At 41.7% G+C, this 27,748-nt stretch overlaps 2 protein-coding genes across 2 annotated transcripts in view; both read left to right on the forward strand.

Moving 5' to 3' along the window:
• The window catches only part of LOC109935851 (serine/threonine-protein phosphatase 4 regulatory subunit 1-like), a 76,130-nt gene extending 65,344 nt beyond the window's left edge, over window positions 1–10,786 (forward strand). Inside the window, exon 18 of the mRNA XM_048608197.1 lies at window positions 8,775–10,786. Coding sequence (XP_048464154.1) covers window positions 8,775–8,923 — 149 coding nt within the window. The 3' untranslated portion in view covers window positions 8,924–10,786. The remainder of the gene's footprint in view (window positions 1–8,774) is intronic.
• A 13,923-nt stretch (window positions 10,787–24,709) lies between these two features.
• LOC109935852 (ankyrin repeat domain-containing protein 60) overlaps window positions 24,710–27,748 on the forward strand; it is an 11,864-nt gene continuing 8,825 nt past the window's right edge. The window contains exons 1-2 of the mRNA XM_020534485.2: window positions 24,710–25,046; window positions 26,324–26,454. Of these exons, the coding sequence (XP_020390074.1) occupies window positions 24,878–25,046; window positions 26,324–26,454 (300 nt within the window). The 5' untranslated portion in view covers window positions 24,710–24,877. The remainder of the gene's footprint in view (window positions 25,047–26,323; window positions 26,455–27,748) is intronic.

A 27,748-nucleotide genomic window follows, 5' to 3' on the forward strand; every position in this document is an offset into this window, starting at 1 on the left:
AGGATGTATCTCCTTGTGGCAGAGACAAGAACTAATGGGCACAGTCAAAATAAGAGATTCTCATTTAAATTGAAAATGAGGAAATATTCTCCCGAGGATTGAAAGTCTGTGGAATTCTGTCCCCCGGACAACTGTAAAGGCACGGCTATTGAAGATTTTTAAAACTGAGTTAAGTTCTTGACTGACAAGGGATTCAAAGGGTTAAGGAGGTGTGAAGTAAAGGTAACAATCTGATCAACTGTGAGCTTATGAAATGGCAGAGCAAACTTGAGCCAAATAACCAACTAGTCCCACTATGATGTTTGAATTTGGGTAAATTTCAAGTGTAATGCATTGAGATCTAAACCATCTGAGCTTACACAATGCTTGTCAGGTATTTGAACACTACTACATGCAGAAAGTTTCCAGTGGGTTTTTTCAAATACTAGCCCTGTACCTCACTATGGATGGATCATTTTTTTTTCCCCCTCTAACTGTTATCTTTTTCTCTACGAACACCACCATGTTGCTATATTTACTTAAAAGTATGTTCTTCAGATTTGCCAATAGTGTAATGATTGAACTGTAGTACCGTCCGTACAAAAGGCCACAATACAAAGAAAAATTAGGATGATTAAAAATGGCAAAAAGATAAGCCTGTAAGCTTTGTATCTGATTGCATGTCGCACTCTGAATAAGGTACAGAATTGAAAGCGCAAATCAAGTTAAATGATCTCGTGGCCATTATGAGGACATCATTACAAAGTGATCAGAACCAGGAACTTAACATTCAGTGAATCTTGACCTTTTGGAAAGACAGGAGGGATAGAAAAGGTAGTGGGAGTAGCACTGTTAATAAGGGATGAAATGAGGACAGCTGTGAGAGTAACTCCACTGTAATAAAGAGTTTAAATCTACAAATTATAGGAGCTTGTAAAAAGAACAGAGCAATAATTATGGATGACTTTAATCTTCATGTTGATTTGGTCAATCAATTTGGAAAGGGCATCTATGACAATGAATTCATAAAGTCATTAGGGATAGTTTCCTAAAGCAAAATGTCATGTGGTGCTGCATTGAATCTGTAATGAGTAATAAAGCAAGCTTAATGGTGAGAAACTTGGATCAGAAGCAACAGTGTTTAACTTAAAGGGAATTACAGTTAAATGAGGATAGAGTTAGCAAAAGTGGATTGGACAGATAGGTTAGCAAGAAAAAGTAAGCAAGCGATAGCAGACATTTTAGGAGGTAATTCATGATTCTCGGCAAAAACATCCCAATAAGGAGGAAATATTCTTGGAGAGGGATAAACCAACCATGACTAACCTAGGAGGATTGAGGAGAATATAATGTTGAAAGAAAAAGCAAATAAGGAGTTAAGTCAGTGACAGCCCTGAAGACTGGGATAAACAGAATCTAGCAAAGGAGGAATGGAACGATAATAAAGACAGAGAAAGTAAGTTATGAGGGTAAACTGGCGAGGAATATAAAAACCGACAATAAGAGTTTCTTTAAATATATAAAATGGAAGAGGAGGTCAAAGTGAACGTAGGCCTCTTAGAATCTGTGAAGATGTTCATGGGAAACAAGGAATTGCCAGAGGAGTTAAACAGATATTTTACAACAATCTTTTCAGTGGAAATTACTTTGAGCATCCCATTAATACTAAACAATATACGGAGGTATTAAGTACCATCACTAGAGATGCTAATGGGACTAAAGGCAGATAAGTTCCCTGGCAGTGACGACTTGCTTCTTATGATGCTAAGAGAAGTAGCTACAGAGATAATGGATGTATTGGTTATAATTTTTTAAAAATCTGTGGAATAGCACTGGAGAATTGGAAAACTGCCAATGTGACACCCCTATTGAAAAAAGGAGTGAGATGAAACGCTGGTAACTATGGGCTGACTGACCTAACATTTATTGTTGGAAAATTGTTCGATTCAATTATTAATGAAGTAATAGCACATTTGGAAAACCACAATCTAATCAAGCAGAGTCAGCACCGCTTCAGGAAGGGGAAATCATGTCTAACTAATTTATTAGAGCTTTTTAAGGAAATCTCAACCAGAGTGGATAGAGGGGAACCAGTAGATGTGTTGTAGTTAGACATCCGGGAGGCATTTAACAAGATACCTCATGGAATATTAAGTCAAATGTTAAGAGCTAATGGTGTTGGAGGTAGTATATTGCCAAGGATAGAGAATTTGCTAATGGGTAGAAAACAGTGGGTATAAGGAGTTCTGTTCAGGTTGGCAAACTGCAATCAGTGGGCTTCCACAAGGAACAGTGCTGGGCCTGCAACTGTTTACAATATATATTAATGATTTGAAGGAAGGAAGTGAAGGTACTATAGCCAAATTTGCAGATGTCGCAAAGATAGGTGGAAAAGCAAGTTGTGAAAGGGAAACCAGCCGTTTACAGAGATATATTGATAGGTTAAATAAGTGGCAAAAGGTTGGCAAATGGAGTATAATGTGGGGAAAATGTGATGTTCATTTTGGAAGGGAGAACAAAAGGGAAAAAAAAACAAATAAAAATATTTAAATGGAGAAAAATTGCAGAGAGCTGCAATACAAAGAGACTTGGGGGTACTTGTGCACACAACTTTGAAAGCTGCAACATAGGTTCAGCATGAAAACAGGAAGCCTAAGGAATGTTGGCCCTATTTCAACAGGGTTGGAATATGAGATAGGGAAGTCTTACTGCAACTGTACAAGGTGCTAGTGAGGCCACATTTGGAGTACTGTGAGCATTTCTTGTCACCTCATTTAAGAAAGGATATTACAGGTAGTTCTCGGATAGTGCGATAGTTGCCTTCTTGTTTAACCTTGCACTATAGAAAATCATGTTCTAGGGAAATCGCTATAGCAGAAAGTTCTCATTACACAAACAGTATCCGCTATTCATCAATCACATTACAGTCAATTCGCATTACTGAAACACTCCTTATAGCAGAACTACCTGTATTTCATTAGAGGCAGTTCTCGGAGAAGGTTCACTAGAATGATCCCTGGTTTGGATGGATTGTCTTTTGACCAAAGCCTAGACACCTAGACATGGTGGGACTCTACTCACTGGAGTTTAGAAGAATGAGAGGCGATCTCATTGAAACATCGAGTCCTTTAAGGGGCTTGACATAGTAAATGCTGAGAGGATGTTTCCCCTCATGGCAGAGTCTAGGACCAGAGGGCATCACCTCAGAGTAAAGGGCACCATTAATTTAAGGCTGAGATGAGGAATTTTTTTCTCTGAGGTTTAAGTCTTTGGAGCTCCTTGCCACACAGAGCTGTGGGGACAGAGACCTTGTGTATGTTTAAGGCAGAGATTAATGGATGGACAGATAGATTTTTGATTGGTAGGGAAATCAAGGGTTACAGAGAAAACACAGGAAGCTGACATTATAGAGCTGTACAGCATGGAAGCAGACCCTTTGGTGCAACTCATCCATGTTGACCAGATTTCCTAAATTAATCTAGTCCCATTTGCCAGCTTTTGGCCTATTTCCCTCTAAACCCTTTCCTTTCATATACCCATCCATATGTTTTTTTAAATGTTGTAATTGTACCAGCCTCAATCACTTCCTCTGGCAGCTCATTCCATACAGGCACCACCCTCTGCATGAAAAAGTTACTCCTTAGGTCCCTTTTCAGATCTTTCCCCTCTCACCTTAAACGTATGCCCCCAAGTTTTGGGCTCCCCGACCCTGGAGAAAAGACCTTGGCCATTCACCCTATCCATGCTCCTTGTGATTTTTATAAACCTCTATAAGCTCATCCCTCAGCCTCTGATGCTTCAGGGGAAAAAGCCCAAGTCTATTCAGCTTCTTCCTATAGCTCAAGCCCTCCAACCCTGGCAACATCCTTGTAAATCTTTTCTGAACCCTTTCAAGTTTCACAACATCCCTCCTAGGAATGTCAGACCATTCATGATCCTATTGAATGGCAGAACGAGAATCTGGATGGTCTTATGTTCATTAGTTGGATCTGAGCTGGGGCTTCACTGTTGATTGCGGGAAAGGGTATACAAAAGGCCTGTGGGAACTTGTGGGAAACGAGAGGAAAAAATGACCCAAGCTTTTTTGGTACTGCATCAGCTGAGATCTTCTTCAGCAGTGACTTTCCCACCGGCATAAGATCAGTAGAGGGAATGTTCACTGATGATTGCAAGATGTTCTGTACCATTGGCAACTCCAATATTGAAGCAGTCCACGTCCATATGCGTCAAGATCTTTGAAGTAACCAGGAAGATTTATGAGGGCAGGGCAGTAGATGTAGTCTATATGGATTTCAGTAAGGCCTTAAATACGGTTCCACGTGGTAGGCTGCTCTGGGAGGTTAGATCACATAGGATCCAGGGAGAGCTGGCAAATTGGATACTCAATTGACTTGATGGTAGGAAGCAGAGAATAATAGTGGAAGGATGCTTGTCAGGCTGGAGGCCTGTGGCTAATGATGTGCCTCGGGTCAGTGCTGGGCCCATTGCTGTTTGTTATATAAATCAGTGATTTGGATGAGAATGTACAAGGCATTATTAGTAAGTTTGCGGATGACACAAAAATAAGTGGTATCCTAATTTTCCAACAATAAAATAAGTGGACAGTGAGGGAGGTTATCAGAAATTGCAGCATGATCTTGATCAGCTGGGAAAGTGGGCTGAGAAATGGCAAATGGAGTTTAATACAGATAACTGTGAGATGTTGCATTTTGGAAAATCAAATCAAGGTAGGAGTTTCATGGTGAATGGTAGGGCCTTAAGGAGTGTAGTGGAACAGAAGGACCTCTGAATTCAGGTGCGCAGTTCTCTGAAAGTGGAGTCACAGGTAGACAGGGCAGTGAAGAAGGCTTTTGGTACACTGGCCTTCATTAGTTAGGGCATTGAACATAGAAGTTGGGAAGTCATGTTGCAGTTGGGAGGTGTTGGTGAGGCTACCCTTGAAGTATTGTGTTCAGTTTTGGTCACCTTGCTATTAAACTGGAAAGAGTGCAGAAGAAATTTAAAAGGATGTTGCCAAGACACAAGGGACTGAGTTACAAGGAGAGGTTGGACAAGCTAGGACTTCTTTCTTTAGAGCGTAGGACACTGAGGGGGATCTTTATAGGAGTGTATAAGATCATGACAAGCATGGATAGGGTGAATGCAGTCTTTTTTCCCAGGGTTGGGGAAATTGAGGACTAGAGGGCATCAGTTTAAGGTAAGAGGAGAAAGAATGCATGAGAACCTGAGGGGCAACTTTTTTTACACAGAGGGTGGTACGCATATGGAATAAGGCGCAAACGGAAGCAGTTGAGGCAAGCATATTAACAACATTTAAAAGGCATTTGCACGAATACATGGATCGGAAAGGTTTAGAAGGATATGGGCCAAGTGCAGGGAAATGAGGATAACGTAGATGGATATTTTGGTCAGCATGGACCAGTTTGGGCTGAAGGGCCTATCTCCATGCTGTAGGACTCTGACTCTATAACTATATAATCTGTATGACGTTCAGGCTTGGGCTAATAACTTGGGCAAGCAACATTTACACCCAGGAAGTGCCATGCTATTACGATCTCTATTGATAGAGAGGCTCAACATTCAATGATATACTATTGTCAAGACCGCACAGTCAACATCCTGGGCTCAGACATTCAACTGGAACAACCACATAAACATTGACTACAAGAACAGGTCAGAGGTTGGCTATAGCTCGTCTTCTGAACACCAAAAGCCTCAGCACCATTTATGGACATAGGTATTGGCCTACTGTCCACTTACTTGGATAAGTGCAGCACCAGCAATACTCAAAAAGCTGAACACGACCTAGGACAAAGTAGTGTGGTTGATTGGCACCCCATTCATCGCCTTAAGCATTCACTGCCTCCACTGCAGTTCCTCTGGAAGCAATGTTTACGATAATAGAAAAGCAGTCGAATAACTCACTAAAGTTCTTTCAATAGCTCCTTCCAAACCTGAAATCTTTACTGCTAAGACTGGCAAGGGCAGTGGGCACGTGATGATAATGCTGCCACCTGCAAATCTGAGTCACCATGCCATCCTGACTTTGAATTATATCACATTCCTTCATAATCTCTGGGACAAAATGTTTAAACTCCCTACCTGTCTTCACTGCGAGTATACCTACGCCATAATAGATTACCATCTACTTGAGAGCAATTAAGGATGAGTAATAAATACTAGTCCACATCCGATGACAATTTTAGAAATAGTGTTCCTGCTTTTAATTATTGAGTAACTCATGTTATAAATATACATGTCTGGGCATCAAGTAATGGGCCAGTCTGACCTGTGGCAAATATGGTAGAATAGCCCATACCAGGCTCAAATAACAAAAAAGAGTCCAGTGAGTGAGCTGTTTGAGGAATCTGGTAGAACTGGTAAGGTGTTGGTACCTTCAAGAGGAAAGGGACGTAAGAAATTGATGTGCGAGTAGGTCATTTAGCCTCTCAAGTTTGCCTCATACAATTCCAGATTATGGTTGATCTGCCCAGGTCTTATTTCCTCTTTCATGCCAAAACCTCATAGGCTTTGATCATGTCAAAAATCTATTTATGTCCTCTTTAAACATGTTCAGTGATCTGGCCTCCACCAGTCTGAGGTAGAGAATTCCAAACGTTCACTACCGTATGGGAGAAGGAATTCCTTTGCATCATAGTTTTAAATGAACGTCCCGTTATTCTGTAACTATCTCATGCACTAGTGGAAACATCTCAATATCTAGAGATAACACAGTGTGGAGCTGGAGGAACACAGCAGATCAGGCAGCATCAGAGGAGTAGGAAAGTTGACGTTTCAGGTTGGAACCCTTCTTCAGAAAGAAGAAGGTACCTTTTCTGAAGAAGGGTCCCGACCCGAAACCTAAACTTTCCTATTCCTCTGATGCTGCCTGACTTGCTATTTTCCTCCAGCTCCACACTGTTACCTCAATATCTACCTTGTCAAGACCCCTCAGAATGTTTCAATAAGATCATGCATCATTCTTCTAAACTTGTATGAATGAATGTTTAAACTGTTTAGCTGTTTGTCATAAGTCAACCGCTTCGTCCCAGGAAACTGCCTAGTGAATTTCTTTTGAACTGCCTCAAATGCATGAATATCCTTTCTCAAATTTATGGACCAAAACTATAGATAGTACTCCAGGTGCAGCCTCACTAACACGCTATACAGTTGTAAAATATTTCTCTGTTTAAAACTTCAACCTCTCGCAGTAAAGGCCAAAATTCCATTTGCTGTCTTAATCACTTGCTGCACCTACATGCTAACTTATTGTGTTTCGTGCACAAAAATACCCAGATCCCTGTGTGCCTCACCTGTTTTTTTGGAGCCTCCCTCCATTTACCTGTCTACTTTGTGATTCTTCACACCAAAATGCATGACCTCCCATTTTCCTACATAAAGTCCATCCATCAAGTTTTTGCCCACTCATTCAACCAATCTATATCCCTTTGCAGATTCCTTACATCCTCACCACAACATGCCCACCCACCTTTTTTTTTTAATGATTCCGCCTCCAAGATGTTAATATAGATAGTAAATAATTGAGACAGTAGGACTAATCTTTGCACTCCACAAGTTATACCTTTCTATCCTCAAAGACCCATTAATCTCCACACTGTGTCTTGTGCGTGTTAACCAATCTTCAGTCCATGGAAAAGGTTGTGGAGGAGGGATGCTTGTCATTTGAGAGTTTTGCATACTGATTCTTTTCAGTCTCTACAATGTGTAAACAATAAACCCTTGCCGCTAGCAATAATGTCAGTAACCCAGGCTGATGCTCTGGAATGTGAATTCAGATCTCCTCATGGCAGCTTATGAAATTTAAATTCAATTAATAACATTTACAAGGAGGTGATGTTGAACTTGTACAAGGTACTTGTTAGACCTCAGCTGGAGTATTGTGCACAGCTGTGGGGTAAGTCACATAAAAGGAAAGATGTGAATGCATTGGAGAGTGTGCAGAAACAATCTACAAGAGTGGTTCCAGGAAGGAGAAACTTCAGCTATGAGGATAGATTGAACATGTTGGGACTGTTCTCCTTGCAGAGAAGAAGGCTGAGAGGAAATTTGATTAGAGATTTTCAAAATCGTGAGCCAGGCTACAAAGAGCAAATAGGAAGGAACTGGTCCCGCTCATAAAAGGAAAAAAAAAAATGAGATGGCATAGATTTAAAGTACAAAAGAAGTAAGGGTGATGTGAGCAAACCTGTTTGCACAGCAAATAGTTAGGCTGTGCAGTGCACCGCCTGGAAATTTGGTGGAGGCAGGTTCAGTTGAGGTATTCAAGAGGGAAGTGGATGATTATTTAGATAGAAATGATATGCAGGGATATGGGGAAAAGATTAGCAGTAGGGAATAGAACCAGTGAAAGCACAATAGGCTGAATACTACACTGTAATAATTTTGTGATCCTGGAAGGTCAGAAATTTCTTTAGTCAATGGGTTATCATCTGGAAAGTACTACTTTGAAGCAATTTTAATAGCAATTTTAAAACTGAATTGGATATGCATAATTAAAGGGCACAATGTTGCAGGAGCATTGAAAGACAAAGTGTGGCATGAACTGGTAACAAAAGCAGAAAATGCTGGAGAAGATCAGCAGGTCTGGCAGCATCTGTGGACAGAAAGGAGAGTTAACATTTCGGGTCCTGTGACCCTTGTTCAGAACCGACTTAGACTAACTAATGGCTATTTCAAAGAGCTGAAAACAGTAAGACGGGCGGAATGGCCCCCTGTGCTGTATGTTTGTGACTGGGCTGTGTTTGATGCTGTGCTGCTTCTTTTGTTATTCCCAGCATATTTCACAGAGGCGGAGAATCCTCACGTAGAAGCTGTCGAAGAGATCGTTCTTATTCTGCAGTCAGACCGAGACCGTGATGTGAGATTTTTTGCCACTGCTGAGCTCCGAAACAACCCTGTGAACACCACCTCGTTTATAAACTGAAAACCTTTCTAACCAACTTGTCCAATTCTTTAACGGCATGCAGTTTCTGAACTGCTGATGCGTCCGGTAAGCACCACCCCCCCCACCCCGAGTTCTACACAAGGTGGAGGTGATACCTGGGGGTCAAGTGGGCATTATCTTGGTCTACAGGCTGGATCTGGACTGGAGGATGCAGAGCACCTTCCTCTTTGTTAAATATGTGTATAGATCTGCAAAGAGCTTTTATAATGAGGGAAGGGAATGTTGGGGGGTTGGAATTCACTAACAAACCTGGAGACCACAAGAGCCTTTTGTGCCCGTATTTCTTCAACTATCTACAGCTATTTTTGGATCAAAACTACTTAAAGTTTTTTTTTAAAACTCCCTCTGATTCTTGACAGTCATTTTTTTTATTTCCTAACAGTCCTATTTCTAAAAGTGAACTTTGTAATTTGGAAGCGGTTACAATTCGATATTCTTTATTTTCGAGTATGCGTTCCTCGCTTTTCTAATTTTGTACAGTTTTATTGTATTGATATAATCCCAACTGATGTACATTTGAATGTTTCAGAAAGTATGCAATGCAGAGATTTCAGGCACATTTCAACTGATTTCAGGTGCATTTTAACTTTCTTGAAACTTGCAGAGTTATCTCCTAAATTTCCCCTCCCCACAGGGCAGCTACTTCTCCATTTGCACTTTGGAAGCCACATTGAACTGTTCCCTTAGCTGGTTAACATTGACTTCTCAGTGGCATGAAACATGATGACTGCCCAGTATGCTGACAGGGGAAATGAGCAGAGTATATGCACGGTTTTATTAGACCCCCACCACACCGAACCCACCATCTTTTTTTATGAGTAACTGAGCCATGTTGGTTGTGGGAACCCTAACAGGGAAGGTGCATTCGCACTTGAGACCAGCAGACTGGACTCTGTATGCAGATGTTTTAACTGTCTCCTTTTCACTTCAAATTCACACTGCTGTAGAGTTCGGCAGCACTAAGAATGCAGTTCATACCACTAATGAAAAATACTAGAGAATTGATATTCAGAAGTGCACATAGTAAATGTGAGGTAGAATGAGCTTTATTATTTTGTTTTAAATTTAATTTAAATGTTTTTATCCTCAAACCAGCTGCTACGGGTTCCATATCTGCTGATCAGTATATGGTAAGGAGATAAAACTGCAGGGTGCTTTTAAGGTAATGCAGGGATACATTACATCTATATATCTAACTATTTTTGCTGTTGAATTCATCTTTAATAGTGTTCTGGAAGTGTGTTGGCACCAGACTGGCCACAGGGGTACCGTTTTCATTGCTCATTGACTCATTCAGTAATTAAAACACCCTGCACTGTTCCACTAAGTTTCCCTCTCTTGAAATTGGTGCAGTGTCAAATCTTGTAGCTCAGCATAGTGAAATGGGGACTGGGGTAGTTGGTGTTGCAGTTTCACTGAATGAGCTAAATGAGCTGTACCTGACTGGGCACAGTAACTGAAGTTTTGCCACATTGGATTTGCTTATATGAGAGTGAGCTGGATCAACTCGTGAAGCTTCTTGATGGGAATAGGCTTGCTACGTGCAAGTTCATTGCTCTCAAGTCTCTGTTAAGGAGGTTTTGAATATTCCCTGAATATGTAACATCTTTTCTCGTGTTTTGCCATGTACTCCTGTTTGGTTTATGGTGACAGAAAAGCCTTGCATCAGGAATTCTTGCCTTTGCACTTCCCTTGTTTTGATGCTGACTCGTATTACCAAGCATTTTTTATGAAATGGTGTATAAGAATGAGGTTTTTGTATAGTGTAAAGGCTGATTGTATTGTAACTATAGTTACAAGTTTGAGTTTTTACAATTAACATTAAATACTGTGTTGCTGTAATACATTTGTGTATTCTCATTACTTTCATCCCTTGATGGCATTAGCATACATTTAATCAATAATAATGTGACATTGTATCCAATACTATCCCAATCATGATTAAATTATCATCAAGTTAACCGGTGCCTTACAACCAAGGTCAGTTTGTAACCCTGGAAGGCATTGATTAATTCAGTGTCCAGTAATCTAGAGACCAAGGTTAACACCCTACAGACATGAGTTCAAGTCCCACTGCAGGGGGGAATTTCAATTCATTACCAAAAACAAAAGTCTGGAATATAAAACTAGTCTGCTAGGAAATCTGCCAGTCTTACCTGGCCCGGCCTATCTGTGCCTCCAGACCCACAGTAATATAGTTGACTTATTAACTGCTCTCCGAAGTGTGCAACAGGCCACTCAGTTTGAAGTCAATTAGGGGTGAGCAACGAATACTGGCCTTGAGAGTGAAGCCTGCACTCCATGCAAGATTTTTTTAAAAATAGTCTTATGCTCCTCTCTGTGACAGAGTAGCCAAAATATTGATTTGAGAAGAAGTCAGCAACACCTAGTACCTTTACAAAGCAGTTTTAAGTTATCCCTGGTCTGAATAAAATAAAAAGTTGAAACATTACAGAAATTTTCCGTATTTACACATTTAAAGATCTAAAGACCTTTTGTAATCGAAGTCGTCAAAACGTTAACTATTGTTGTTGGAGTTTCATTTGGTGCCTCTTTTGTGCCTGCATCATAACACGTCAGGCCAGGTATTTCAACTCCTAAATTCAATCAGGGCCCATCTACGTGGTTTGGATCTGATTGACTGTATTTCCAATTATAGACTTGATCTTTAAAGCTTCCAAGTTTTACATGTGCTCAATGGGAAGAATGAAAATTAGGTCCATCACCTTGACTGCAGTCCATTCTCTTGATTATATATAATTGTAGGAAGTAGCAGTTATATGCACTTATCGACATGAGTTTCCATCTGTAGTTCACCTCATAGGCTGTGGGTGGTGTAATGGCACCATCTCTGAATGTCTAAACCAGAGGCTCAGGCTAATGCTCTGGGGATGTGGATTCAAATTCTACCATGGCTAGAATTAAAAGCTGATGATCATGAAACCCATCCAATTCACTAATACCCTTTAGCAAAGGCAGCACGGTAGCACAATGATTAGCACTGCTGCCTCACAGCACCAGGGAACCAGGTTTGATTCTAACCTTGAGCAACTGTCTGTGTGAAGTTTGCATGTTCTTCCCACGTCTGCGTGGGTTTCTACTGCATGCTCCGGTTTCATGCCACAGTCCAAAGTTGTGCAGGTTAGGTGAATGGCCATGCTAAATTGTCCATAGCATCCAGATGTGTGGATTAGCCATGGTAACCTCGGGATGAAAGGGGGCTAGGTCTGGATGGGAAACTCCTCAGAGGGCTGGTGCAGATTTGATAGGCTCTACACTGTAGGGATTCTACGAAATCTTCCATCCTTACCCGGTCTGACCTAAGTGCAACTCCAAGACACGCAGTAATTTGGTTAACTCTTAAATATGGTTGTATTGAACTGTGATGTCTCCTTCAGTGGCGGATCAAATTATGGAACTCCTGTCCTAATAGCCTTGTTGGTGTACCTACAACCCATTGACTGCAGTGATTTCATGCAGGCAGCCTACCAGCACTTTCAAGGGAGGGCAATATATGTTTGTTCAGCCAATGTTGTCCGCATCCTCTGAACAGATTAAGGAGAAAAAGGTCCTTCAAATAGAATCAAAGAATTTTAAGTTCAGTAGATGACCGTTCCACCCATCGTGTCTGTACTGGCTGCTGAAAGAGCTACCCAGCTAAGTTCCATTCTCCAGCCCTATCTCCATAGCACACTCAATTCACCACTTTCAAATATATATCCAGCTCTCTTTTGAAATCTCCTGTGGAATCTGCCTCCAGCACTCTCCCAGGCAGTGCATTCCAAATCCTAACAATTCTCTTGAGTAAAGAAGTTTCTCCTCATCTCTTGCTGGCAATCTTGAAATTGTGACCCCGAGTTACTGACATACCAACTAGTGGTAACAGAATATCCTTCTTTACCGTGTTCACAATTTTGAACACCTCAATAAGGTCACCTCTTAATCTTCTCTGCTCCAAGGAGAATAAGTCTAATTTCTCTAATCTTTCCTTGGCCCTAAAATCCCTCATTCTTGGTATTATTCTAGTAAATCTCCTTTGAATTCTCTCTAGGATTTTAACAACCTCTCTCAAAGTGCCCAGAACTGAACACAATACTCCAAATGTAGTCTGACGAATGATTTGTAGAGGTGTAGCATCACTTCCTCGTGTTTATACCCTTAAGAATTAATTGCCTAAACGGGGTTGGTCATGGATATAGTGGTTTCCATCTTCCAAAATTTTGCAGATTCTGGAATAATCTTGGGATATTGGTTAGTGACAAATGTAACCCAGTTGTTTTTAGTGGGGAAAAAAAAGGAGAGAATTACACACCAGTTACTCTAACATCTATAGTCAGCAAAATGCTGTAGTTTAAAGATGTGATAACAGAACAGTTTTGAAAAAAAACACCAATGGTATTATAAAGTCAGCATTTATTTATGAGAGGTAAATGATGTTGAATAAACCTACTGGAGATTTTTGAGGACATTGCTAGTAGAATAAATGAGAGTATACAGGTGAATGGATTTTCAGAAATATTTTGATAAAATCTCAGATTACTATACAAAATCAAAGCACGTAAGACCCTAAGGAATAGGAACAGGTGTAGGCCACTGTCTGTCCAAAAGTCCAAGTATCCCTGAATGTTAAATTCCCAGTTCTGATCTCCTTGTAACCATATCTCCATGATGGCTACAAGATCATAGCAATTGGCCCCTTTACACTGTCAGTTCATCTACTTTATTCCGAGTGCTTTGTGCATTCTGATCCACAACCATCCACCATTCAGGTCCACAGATCACTGAAGGTGGCAGCGCAGGTAGATAAGGTAGTAAAAAAGGCTTATGGCATGCTCACCTTCATTGGAAGGGGCATTGGGTATAAGAATAGACAATAAAAACCGAAAGGACTGCGGATGCTGTAAATCAGGAACAAAAACAAAGTTGCTGGAAAAACTCAGCAGGTCTGGCAGCATCTGTGAAGGAAAAACAGAGTTAACATTTCGGGTCCGGTGAACCTTACTCAGAACTGAGAATTGATCAGTAGACAGGCAGATGAGAGAAATAACTGGGTCCTTTTCAGAGTGGAAGGCAGTAACGAGTGGGGTTCCACAGGGATCTGTGCTTAGGCCCTAGCTCAACAATCTGGACAAGGAAATCAAATGTAATATTTCCAAGTTTTCTGGGTGACAAATCTAGGGTAGGATTGTGGGTGGTGAGAAGGACCTAAAGAGTCTTCAGGATGATTTAGACAAGATGAGTGAGCGGGCAAATGCAGCTTCAAGTGGACAAATGCAAAGTTGTCCACTTCGATAGGAAAAGCAGAATGCAGAGTATTATTTGAAAGGCGATTGTCGGGATGACCTGTACCTGTCCATACAAAGTGACCCGTACCTGCTTTACACCAAAGTGGCCCATGTTTGAAAGACAGAAAATGGCTGACCAGAACAAAATGGGACAGCCTGCTCTAACATTGAAATGAAACACAATGGTACCTTTAAACAAAACTACTCCAAGGTTAGTAAAAGAGCCCTGCCACCAACCATGTGAGACAGTTTAGATAAGGGAACGCCTAAAAACAGACATTCCAGCCTCATTATGGAAAGGATGATTGTCCCAGTAAATGAGTAACCGTATGAGTCCCAGCCCAAGAGCCAGCTTGATTAGCTCCCTGTAAACTCCCTAGGTAGCTGCAAAAAAAAAAGCTGAAGTTACTTTGTAGTAAATAGTGGCTTCTTTGAAACTACCTGCAATATTAAATAGGCTCTAGTTAAAAATTCCTTAATCATAGAAGTAGTTTTCACATAACCAAAGTATAATACAAGCGTTGGGGGAAAAGTATTTAAACGGAGATGTGAAAGTTAATTAGCCTTAGGAAACACCTTATCTTACACCCTGAGCAAGATAGATTGTTCACAACCAATTAATTACAACGTGCTAAGAGTAGAAGTAGCTGTACAACTTTAAATTTTATAACTAACTTTATAATAGAAATTAACCTTATAGCAATTAGTTAAAACTAATTGTCTTTTGTATTTTTACATATATAATTAAGACAGTGGGAAATATTAGAGGAATGGCTGAATTTGATAAAATAAAGCACATGTAGTACAATGAATAATAGAATTCACGCTGGCCTTGGAAATAAGAAGCCCGAGACAGATCTGAAGGAGTATAGCCGTATACTTTTGGAATGCGAATGAATAAGATGCATAGAAAGATCCTAAGGTTTAGAGATTACAAACTCCATAAGATCATGGGAACCTGGGGCTGTACATAGGAATGCCCATTATTGTTTAGGTGAACCACGGGATTGGGTGTATGGATTAAGAGGGAAGGACAGTGACTATACTGCATTTAATTATTGTGACAAAGCATATAAAATGCTGTATTTTCACTGTTAAAAGCAGAGTCATTGATCTCTCTTCTAATTCGGGGAAGATTCTTTGGCCGTCTCCCTGCATCAACCGGTTTCTGCTTGAATAAACATCTTCCACTTGCCTGAATCCTGTCTGCCTCCCGAGGGTTTTGTCCCCAGTCTGGGGTTACACTCCTATAGTGATAGTTTGGGAAAAGATGTACAAAGAGGCTCGGGTGTCCTTGTACACCAGTCTCTGAAAACAAGCATGCAGGTGCAGCAAGCAGTTAGGGAGGCAAATGATATATTGGCCTTCAAGAGGGTTTGAGTACAGGAGCAAGGAAACTTTACTGCAGTTATTTAAATGGTAAAGTTGCTTTAGTCTTACCAGAACATCGGGCTCCCCATTCTTGAACGAGAAAGAGAGACAACTGGTGGTTTAACTTGAGGGTGACCACATTTCAGTGAGGAGAGAAGTTGAGAAGGAGAATCCTCCATGGTACCTTCAGCTGATGCAAGAATCAAATCCACATTATTGGTATCACTCAACATTGCAATGGATATATAGGGGCCTTGGTGAGACCACACCTGGATTGTTGTGTGCAGTTTTGGTTTCCTTGCCTATGAAAAGATATACTTGCCATGGAGGCAGTGTCGTGAAGGTTCACCAGACTGATTCCTGCGGTAGCAGATTTCTCATATGAGCAGAGATTGGGTTGAGTGGGCCTGTATTCAGTGGAGTTTAGAAGAATGAAAGGGGATCTCGCTGAATCATACAAAATTCTGACAGGGCTGGACAGACTCTATGCAGGGAGAATGTTTCCCCTCTGGCTTAGGATCCAGAACAAGGGGTCACAGTCTCCGGATACTCAATAGGCCATCTTGGACTGAGATGAGAAATGTTTTCACTCAGAGAGTGGTGAACCTGTTAAGCACATAAGGCTGTGGAGGTGAAGTCACTGAATATATTTAAGAAAGGAATAGATTTCAGGAGGCTAAAGCTGTTAAGGTGCATTGGGAGAGAGAGGGAACGTGCTGTTGGGATTAAGAATCACCCCAGATCTTGTTGAATGGAGGACCGGGCTAAATGGGCCAAATTGTCTACATCTCAAATTTTCTATGTCTCTAAACTAATTGTTCCGTATTCATTTGATTCAGGGATGTTGGATTTTGGTACTCATTGTCTTAACCACCTGATCTTGAGAAATGGCACTGAGACACTCAGGCAGAAATACATAGAAATTAAAACACAAATAGACCATTTAACCTAACCAGTTTATGCCTATATATGTGCAGTAATCCTAATCCAACTTTTTCACCTCGGAGCTTGCTAATTTATTCTTAAATGTTGACAGTTTCTACTTCAAACTGCAATCGTGCATTCCACAGTCTTTCTGTCTTCGAAAGTAACTTTTTCCTGTTCTTATCTGCTGTCTCCTATCCCTAAGTAAATTTGATCAGCTCTGAAGAATTAGTACGCTCAAGCTTTTGAAACAAATAAAAGGAGACACAAATTTTCCTATTTGCATTTTGTCATTTCTGGAAACATTCTGGAATGTGCCCTGTGACCGCTCTTTTGCCTCAATTATACTTCCTACAGCACTGAGACCAAAGCCATGCATGCCACTCCAACTTAGATCTGACTAAGAGTTTAGATAGATTCACCATTGCACCTTTAATGGTCTACATTTTGCTAGAACATGGAAGTTTTTCAGTAGGTTTTGATGGCCTTATTCAGTTGAGGTTCTCCTTGTAATCGTAATATTGTAACTTCACTTTAAGACTATTTCGTGTCTACAAATTTTTAGGCTTGTGGCTAAACAGAACACTGTGGACACACTATGATTCATTTCCAGCCATTCTGCAAAACTGATTAAACTCTCATTCTGTGATGAGTGTGATTGTGTGCACAGCTCAGAGAGTGAGTTCACATGGTGGGGGGGTGGTGAGTGTTGGTTGGGGGTAGTGGGAGACTGAGCGTGAGCTGGACAGACAAGCACATAAGCACATGCCCTTCCCCAAAAACCTCTCCATCCACCTGGCTCCATGGCAGAGGACCAGAACCTAGACTGAATGCAACTCAATCCTGCCCCCCATTCTTGTATGATTTCTGTTAAGACCAGCTCAGTGGTTACACCTTCAGAGAGAAACACAAAAGTTTTGTGTTTGTTTAACCCACTTCCTTAACTTGACCCCATTCATCTTCCCATTCCCTCATGACTAGGATTTGGGGCCTGTCTCATTTGGCTTCTTAAGTGAAAGGCACAATAGATTTTATCAGTTAGCTCTGTTACTTGGTGCTTCTAAATGGTCATCTTTATTAACTATTCACTTTTTAAAGAATTATCAGTTTATTACTTTGGCACTTGTTTTTCTTTGCACCTCAGCTTTAAAATTCATGTTTAATGTTGTACCAAACCTCATTTTTCTGACATTTTTCTCAATGGCCCCTTGAGTGAGAAAGTAATTGAAATGTGGCCCCTCCCAAAAAAAAACTGGACAATCCTGGGCCATGTAATTCACTTCAGCCATGCTGTCATGCCATCTTAATTAGATTTGAAACTCTTTCATAGGTATCTGTTGTTCTCGACATGAAATGGCTAACCTTCTTGATCAAATTCCAGCCTGTAACTCATTCTGAAAATATCATATTGGAGTCAAAATATTAACTCTGTTTCTCTATCCACAGATGCTGCCAGAGTTTCTGTAGCACTTCCTGTTCTTATGTACTGAATACATGTCTGCTTCACTGCTGTCAGGGAGAAAATCTGCCTTCCTTTCCTGGTAATGACTAGTTGTGGTTACAGACCCACAGCAGCAGTGATTGATTATTAATTGCCATTTGAAATGATCCATCAAGTCACTAAATTGTTAAGAAGGTGCCTCATCAGCATCTTGAGGACAATTAGGAATGGACAGTAAATGCTGGTCTTACCAGGAACTTCCACATATTATGGATTAATTTTAAAAATGAATTCCTTGATAAAGCTCCCAACTATAAAGCTTTTGATGGATTCCTCCACTAGTGAGAATGTTCCTGATATATTCTGTTTATCATTTTCAAACATTGACTTCACTTGCTTTTGAACTGAGAGAAATCCAAAACTTTATGCAATGTTCTGAATGAACTACAGTCTCCTAGGTAACCCACAGTTGACTTGTGCTTCAAAACATTCCACAAAAAGATGAGTTCCAAATTGAATGAAGTGATTCTGCTATGATTCAAATGAACTTGATTGAATTGCCATCCAGTTGGGTAAGTTGGCTTTTGTCTTTTAGGTTCTAAACTGATGTTTGAGTTTTTTCTAGTGCCTAAGGACTGAGAACTATTCAAGTTGTTTAGGTGTGATATACTTTAAGAGGTTTATTTGAAAACACAAGCTTTCAGAGCACAGCTCCTTCATCAGGTACAGTGAAAGGAGAGCGCATAGGCACAGAGTTTATAGTCAGAGAGACCAAAAGATCGTACAACTGGTGCGAGTGGAGTCAACAATCCTAAAATAGCTGATTGATTGACTGCCTCCTGTTGAATCTTTAATCATTCATACATTCTTGCTTTCTAGAAATTGCAGAGGCAAACTATGGAGAACACTGTTAGAAAGGAGACCCAAGTTTTGATTGATTAAGATGCAAATTCCAGAATCTGTTTCAAGTCACTGCCCCAAGATAATTAAAGGTTTCATTTGTGTCTGACTAACTTTCCAAACTTCAAACAGGCAGAGTGTTAGGAATGTACAAAAGGTGATATCTCAGGTCAGACACTGAATTGTGGGTGTGAGGCCTTGTTCAGAATCTGTCTCAGAGTTTTAATCTGCAATCAGGCTGGTTTTATTCCAAAAGCAGGAATTTATAAAATACCACACTGACTGACTGTGACTACAAATTGTTTCTTGAACAAAATAGAATGTATCTGCAAATAAACAAACATCTTGGATGAAATGATTCACCTCATAGTTTTGTGTGTGTGTGTGAGGGTCAATGTGAGTGTGTTTGTGTGAGAACGTGTGTGTGGGAGGATGTAATAAGTAATCCCAAACTGTACAAACTAATTAAGGTAGAGAGATCATAACTATTTATCAAGGTGATGCTGTCAAAACAGGCCAGTAAGAAAGATTTTACAGGTACAGAACAGTGTGATGGGGTCACCTGTAGTGCGACATGATCCCAAGATCACGGTTTTAGATGTCTTCATGGATAGAGAACTTGGCTATCAGTCTCTGCTCGGAGATTCTACGTTGTGGTGTATCTTGAAGGCCACCTTGGAGGATGCTTATCCAAAGGTCAGAGGCTGAATGTCCTTAACCTGGTGTCTTGTGATTTTTGACTTTGTCCACCCCAGTCCAACGCCAGCACCTCCATATCAGGAGTAAAATTGACTAAGCAGGGGGCAAATGTGTTTGAGATTGACAGTGACATTGGTCAGATGTCTTGAGCTGTGTGTTTAGTGATTACCAACAGACTTGTGAATGCCTGGACACCAAATGCAGTGCAGTTATAATCTGACATCATTTGGTTAATGAATATCCATGGCTGGTTCTGATTTTATGAGTTTGAGTGAGACTTTTTTGTTGCTGGTGGCTTGTTCCTGGTGGTCAGCAACGGCATTTTCTTACTCCGAGGGCTCAATCCCTTCCTTGTCTGGTGATGCTGCATTCTTGCTGATCCCTGTATTCCTTTCCCGGGGGAGCAGAAGGCAGCTATTCAGCCCCTCAAGTCTGCTGTACCGTTCAATGAGATCGCGCTTGATTTAATAAACCTCAATACCACTTTCCTGCCTTTAAATCAATAACCCTTGATTCCCTTACTGATTAAAAATTTGTCTATCTCAGCCATCAATATATTTAGTGATCTTCACAATCCTCTGTGGTAAAGAATCACAGATTCACTACCTTCTGAGAGAAAACATTTCTTCTCATCTGTGTCTTAAATGAGTAATCCTGAACTCTGAGATGATGTCCTCTGGTCCTAGACTCTTCCACAAAGGGAAACAACCTCTCTCCATTCACCTTTCAGCCGGTTTTGACTGAGCTGCCAGGCTGAGCCAGTATGGAGCAGATTCGATGGACTGAATGCCATTTCCTCTTCCAAGTCCGCTTGCGGTATCCTGCCCAGTTGATCACATCTCTGATCATTCCAGTCTTTCACTGACAGACTTGGCCAATGGTGAGGACAGAGAAAACCATACAGAGTCAGAGAGTCCTACATCACAGAGACAGGCCCAAACTGGTCCATGCCAACCAAATATCCATCCACGCTAACCCCATTTCCCTGCACTTGGCCCATATCCTTCTAAACCTTTCCTATCCTTGTATTTGTCCAAATGCCTTTTAAATGTTGTTAATGTACCCACTTCAACTACTTCCATGGGCAGCTCATTTCATATGCGTATCACCTTCTGTGTAAAAAGGTTGCCCCTCAAGTTCCCATGTATTCTTTCCCCTCTTGCCTTAAACTGATGCCCTCTAATCCTCAATTCCCCAACCCTCGGAAAAAGACTGAAGTGCATTCACCCTATCCATGCCTCTCATCATCTTATACACTTCTATAAGATCTTCCCTCAGTCTCCTGCGCTCTAAAGAAAAAAGTCCTAGTTTGTCTAACCTCTCCCTTTAACTCAGTCCCTTGAATCCTGGTAACATCCTTGTAAATTTCTTCTGCACTCTTTCCAGTTTAATAACATTCTTCCTGTGTGACCAAAACTGAGCACAATACTCCAAGTGTGGCCTCACCAATGTCCTGTACAACTGCAACATAACTTCCCAACTTCTATACTCAATGCCCTGACTAATGAAGGCCAGTGTGCCAAAAAGCTTTTTTCACTGCCCTATCTACCTGTGACTCCATTTTCAGAGAACCATGCACTCTCTTCCACTACTCTCCCTTAAGGCTCTACCATTCACCATGAAACTCCTACCTTGATTTGACTTTCCAAAATGCAACACCTCACACTTATCTATATTAAACTCCATTTGTCATTTCTCGGCCCATTTCCCCAGCTGATTCAGATTCCGCTGCAATTTTTGATAATCTTCCTCACTGTCCACGATACCACCTATTTTAGTGTAATCTGCAAACTTACTAATAATGCCTTGTACATTCTCATCCAAATCATTGATATAGATAACAAACAGCAATGGACCCAGCACCAACCCCTGAGGCACACCACTCGTCACAGGCCTCCAGTCCAACAAGCATCCTTCCACTATTACTCTCTGCTTCCTACCATCAAGCCAATTGTGTATCCAATTTTCCAACTCTCCCTGGATTTCATGCAATCTAACCTTCCACAGCAACTTACCATGTGGAACCTTATCAAAGGCCTTACTGAATTCCATATAGACAACATCTACTGTCCTGCCCTCATCAACCTTCCTGGTCACTTCACCAAAGAACTCTAACAAATTTGTGAGGCATGATCTCCTATGCATGAAGCCATATTGACTACTCCTAATCAAACCCTGTCTTTCTAAATGCATGTATGTCTTATCTCTTAGAATCTTCTCAAGTAACTTACCTACCACAGATGTTAAGCTTACTGGTCTATAATTCCCAGGTTTTTCTTTGCAACCCTTCTTGAATAAGGGCACAACATTTGCTATCCTCCAGTCTTCTGGGACCTCATCCGTGGCTAACAATGATGCAAATATATCAGCCAGGGCCCCTGCAATTTCTTCTGTAGCCTCTTGCAGGGTTCTTGGATATATCTGGTCAGGACCAGGAGATTTATCAACCTTCATACATTCTATTACTTTCAGCACCTCCTCTACTGTAATATGGACTGACCCCAGGACATTGCCACTAACTGCCCCAAGCTCCCAAGTCTTCATGTCTTTCTCCATGGTAAACACAGAGCAGAAATATTCATTGAGGACCTCGCCCATCTCCTGCAGTTCCACACACACATGTTCACTTTGATCCTTGAGGGGTCTAATTCTGTCTCTAGTTATTCTTTTTCCTTTAATATAATTAAAGAATCTTTTGCATTCACTCTAATCTTCTTAGCCTAGGCTATCTCGTGCTCCCTTTTTGCCCTAAAAACCTCCAGGGATTCCCTTGAATCCAGATGCCTGTTCCTGAGCCATACCTCCTTTTTTTTGGTCAAAGCCTCAATATTGCTTGTCATCCAGGGTTCCCTACTCCTGCCAACCTTGCCCTTCACCCTCGCAGGACCTTGAACTCTAGCTATCACACTTTTAAAGGCTTCCCACTTGCTAGAGGTCCTTTTTGCCTGCAAACAAAATACTCCAATCAACCCCTGCAAGCTCCTGTCTAATTCCATCAAAATTCTCCTTGCTCCAATTTAGAACTTGAACCTGTGGACCAGTTCTGTCCTTCTCCATAACTATTATAAAATTAATAGAACTATGGTCACTGGTCCCAAAGTGCTCCCCCACTGTCACCTCAGTCACCTGTCCTGCCCTATTTCCCAAGAGTAGGTCGAGTTTTGCCCCTTCCCGAACAGGACCCTCTATATACTGCTTGAGGAAACTTTCCTGAACACACTTAACAAATTCTACCCCATCTAAGTCCTTTACACTATGGCAGTCCCAGTCTATATTAGGAAAATTAAAATCCCCCACTGTGACAACCCTGTTGCTCCCACAAGCCTCCGCAATCTCCCTGCATATTTGTTATTCTAATTCCAGTTGACTATTTGGGGGCCTGCTGTTGAGGATCCCACCCCCCTGCCAATCTAGTTTAAACTCTCCTTCTCCTTCAGAATTGGAAACAATGTAATGGAAACACAGTAGGGAACCAGAGGTAGATAGGAGTTGGCCCAAATTGGCATTGAGCTTTAAAGGGGACAGTATGTCATACAATATCACCAGTAGGTGTTTTCTGTAGTGATTGTAATGAGGTCAGCCAGCTGAACCTCTCAGAATGTGAGTTCCCTGATTGGATCAGATTAACAGTCCCAATCAGGGAGCCAAGACTGACAGATAAAAAGGGGCATGGCAGGGGTTCTGCTCAAACAAAGAACAAAGAACAAAGAAAATTGCAGCACAGGAACAGGCCCTTCGGCCCTCCAAGCCTGCGCCGATCCAGATCCTCTATCTAAACCTGTCACCTATTTTCCAAAGATCTGTATCCCTCTGCTCCCTGCCCATTCATGTATCTGTCTAGATACATCTTAAATGACGCTATCATGCCTGCCTCTACCACCTCAGCTGGCAACGCGTTCCAGGCATCCACCACCCTCTGTGTAAAGAACTTTCCACGCATATCTTCCTTAAACTTTTCCCCTCTCACCTTGAAATCATGACCCCTAGGAATTGAGTCTCCCACTCTGGGAAAAAGCTTCTTGCTATCCACCCTGTCTATAACTCTCATGCTTTTGTAGACCTCAATCAGGTCCCCCCCTCAACCTCCATCTTTCTAATGTAAATACTCCTAATCTACTCAACCTCTCTTCATAGCTAGCGCCCTCAATACCAGGCAACATCCTGGTGAACCTCCTCTGCACCCTCTCCAAAGCATCCACATCCTTTTGGTAATGTGGCGACCAGAACTGTACTCAGTATTCCAAATGTGGTCGAACCAAAGTTCTATACAACTGTAACATGACCTGCCAACTCTTGTACTCAATATCCCGTCCAATGAATGAAAGCATGCCGTATGCCTTCTTGACCACTCTATTGACCTGCGTTGCCACCTTCAGGGTACAATGGACCTGAACACCCAGATCTCTCTGTGCATCACCTCTGAGAGCTGGCTCTAAGGAAGCTGGATCAGTGTCAAGGACTCTCCACATGTAAACAAGGGGTAACTTGGTGATGGGATACAGGTCTCTGTGGAGTTATTTTCCACAGATTGGCTTTACCTGCCTTAAGGTTGATAGATGCTATATTGTAGGAATTTTATAAATTCTGTTGTATAGTAATCCATTGCCACATATTTGCCTAGTGCCGTCCACTGGTCACTGTCCAGCTCCACAATGAGGGAGTCTCAGACAGACATATGAAAATACACACATAGAGGCATAAACCAATGTACATGCGATGGCACGCACACATAGACACAGAGGACGGAATCCCAGTACAGGACTGAGATTGTGCATCAAGATGCAGAGAGACACACACCAATATACAAATGCAGGTACACATGGAGGCACTGTACATGGTCACCTCTTTCTGAGGATACATAAAAACTTCAGCCAGACATCTCTGTTCCCCTGCTCCCTGTGAGAGTGTTTCTTTTTATTATCAGCTGTCAGTGGCATGTTTATGGAAACCTGAACCTGGTGAATTAGTTCCTTATAATGAAAGGAAGGAACAGCTGACAGTGGCTGGGAGGCCCTGCACAACAGAAGAGTTTGGAAACAAAGTCCGTCTCCAGGGAGATGTCAAACACAAGCTGAGCATGTACATCCCCAGGCACTGCCAGGAAGCAGAAATTATGATCCTGCTTAAACTCGGGTCATGGCCATTTCTTCATAGCTAAGTGAACGCTTAGAAATGAATGATTTCAATTAAACACCTCACTATATTTTGTTACAATGTATTTCTTTACATTTTTCTGAAGGCCTGCTTAAGCAGTGGTGTGTGCTGGCCTCTCATTGGAGCATCCAGCGTGAGGCAGAGCTTGTCAATGTTCTCATGGCTCAAGAAAGGAGCTGTCGCCTGAGAGTATATCTGGAGGACACAGGAGAGACCTTCAATTTGAAGAAGTGTCACAGCAACATGACGATAGGGGAGCTGAAGACCAACCTGGAGCTGGTAACTGGAATCCCTACCAATCTGCAAAGGCTCTACTACATTGATGAGGGTAAGGCCTTTGGTTGGCATGACTACACCCCACCCCAATCGACTGTGTGCAGGGTCAGCTGTTAGAGGGTTGTCTTCTCTAGTTACCTGTACCAACAGGTTTCATCATGTGACCCCCTTCCAACAATCACCCATTAGTTGCCCAACCTGTCTGTCTAGCCAGCCAATTAGAAAGCAAACAGAGTGTGTAACACTCTCAAGCATTTGTCTGATTCCTGATTGTTCACTAGGCAGCTTTTTATTGCCGTGACCTGTATAAGCAGTAAAAGGGACCTAAGGGCCAACTTCTTCACACAGAGGCTGGTGCGTGTATGAAATGAGCTGCCAGAGGAAGTGTGGAGTCTGGTACAATTACAATGTTTAAAAGGCATCTGGATGAGTATATGAAGATAGCAAGATTCTGAAGAAGGATCTCAACCCAAAACATCAACTTTCCTGCTCCTCTGATGCTGCCTGGCCTGCTGTGTTCCTCCAGCTCCACACTGTGTTGTCTGTTGATGAGTATATGAATAGGGAAAGTTTAGGGGGATATGAGCCAAATGCTGGCAAATGTGACTAGATTAATTTAGGATATCTGGTCGGCATAGATGAGTTGAACCAAAGAGCCTGTTTCAATGCTGTACCAGCTCTATGACTCAATAACTACCCTCTGTGTTCTATGACCAAGCCAATTTTGTATCCAACCTGCCTCAATGACTCTAACTTCTCCCTTTCCTCCCTCAGTTATCCTTGTGTGCTTTCAATAGAGTGTCATGCCTCAAATGATCCCAAGTAAAATGGCCTCCAAGACCTTTATAGCCTTGGGTTACATGCTCTGCTGCAGCAATGCGATGGTGAGCATGTCTGTTTACGGTATAATGACTAGGTCACCTTTCTGAGTGCCAAAAGGCAATTATATGCTCTTGAGCACTTTCTCATGAATGAAAGATGCATTTTTCTGTTACACAGGTAAGACTCGAAGCCTAATTACATTCCAGCAATCGAGATGGGTCACCAATTACTCTGAGCTTGTTTCAGGGGTATTAAACCAAGGGCAGAAAATGAACTATGTTTCCCATGCCAGATGGTGCCATTGGCTCCTAGTGAACTGTGTAGGTGAACAGAGTCTCAGCTCAACCTCTCACTTGAAAGGAGGCAGCTCCAAATAATCTCACAGGATGGTCTAGTATTAGCCAAGCAAAGTGCACTGCACAGTATCTGGATCAGTTGCCCCTACTTTTTGATGTGTCAATGATTTGTGTTTTGTTAACGCTAACATAGTTTGTATGTTTTCTGCAGGGGAAATGCCTGACAATGTTACATTAAAATACAATGGTGTCATAAAAAATTCAACAATAAAAATGAAAACCTGGCTTCAAGATGGTTGGCGGGAGCTGCTGTATGCTGCTGCACACGGTGATATTAATAAGGTACCACTGCCTGGTACACAATAATACATAATGCAACAAACCTCATCCAATCCAGCCCTTGCAAATACAGCAGAGTTAGATAAAGAGTAAAGTTCACTCGACACTGTCCCCATTAAACAGTACCAGGACAGCTACAGCATTGTGTATGTGTGTGTGTGTATGGAGGGGGGGGAGGTGGTAGGGAGTTAGACGGAGATTAAAGCTTCCTCTTCTCTTTTAAATGGAAGGTAATGTTTAAAGGGTCCCATTAAACACTCCGAGGACAGGTACAGCACAAAGTTAGATACAGAGTAAATTTCCTCCACACTTTCAAACTGAAAATACCCTCTACACCATCAAATATTCCCAGAACAGGTACACCACAGGGTGAGATACAGAGTAAAGCTATCGCTACACTGTCCCCATGAAGCACTTCCAGGACAGGTACCCCACAGGGTGAGATACAGAGTAAAGCTTCCTCTACACTGTCCCTATCAAACTCTCTCGGGACAGGTACAGCACGGATGGTATAGATACAGTGTATAGCTCCCTGTACTCTTTTAAATAGAAGGTAATGTTACTTCTACATTGTTCCCATCAAACACTCTGAAAACAAGTAGAGCATGGGATTAGGAACAGAGTAAAACTTTCTCTACTCTTACAAACTGAAAGCTTTCTCTACACCATCTCCATCAAACATCCCTAGGACAGGTGCACCATGGGGTCAGATACAGAGTAAAGCTGCCTGTACACTGTCCCCATTAAACACTCCGAACACAGATTGGTATTGGGTTGAGATACAGAGTAAAGCTTTCTCTACTCTATTAAACTGAAAACAAAGCTCTCTCAAGACGGTTCCCATCAAACACCCCAGGACAGGGATAGCACAGGGTTAGATACAGAGTAAAGCTGCTGCAACACTTTTAAACGGGAGAACTAAACTGAAACTAGAGCTGTCTTTACACTGCCCCAGCCATACACTTCCAAGTCAGTTACAGCATGGGGTTAGATACAGAGTAAAATCGCCTGTACACTGTCCCCAACACATACTCCCAAGTCATTTCCCATCCTTCCCAATGACTTAGAAACTGTTGCTGTGTCAGTTAGTAGCTTGTTCCTTCAGAAATTCATTTTCCTGAATCACTTGAGTAGCTAGAGCATCGCTTGGTTTCTTCCGTCTCTCTGTCTGCCCTCTCGGTTTCTGCCCTCTTTCTGTCTGCCCTCTCTCGGTGTCTTCCCTCTCTCTGTCTGCCTTCTTTCCATCTGCCCTCTCTCTGTCTGCCCTCTCTCTCTGTCTGCCCTCTCTCTCTGTCTG

This window comes from Rhincodon typus, chromosome 19 (assembly GCF_021869965.1).
Source record: "Rhincodon typus isolate 14 chromosome 19, sRhiTyp1.1, whole genome shotgun sequence".
Taxonomy (NCBI): domain Eukaryota; kingdom Metazoa; phylum Chordata; class Chondrichthyes; order Orectolobiformes; family Rhincodontidae; genus Rhincodon; species Rhincodon typus.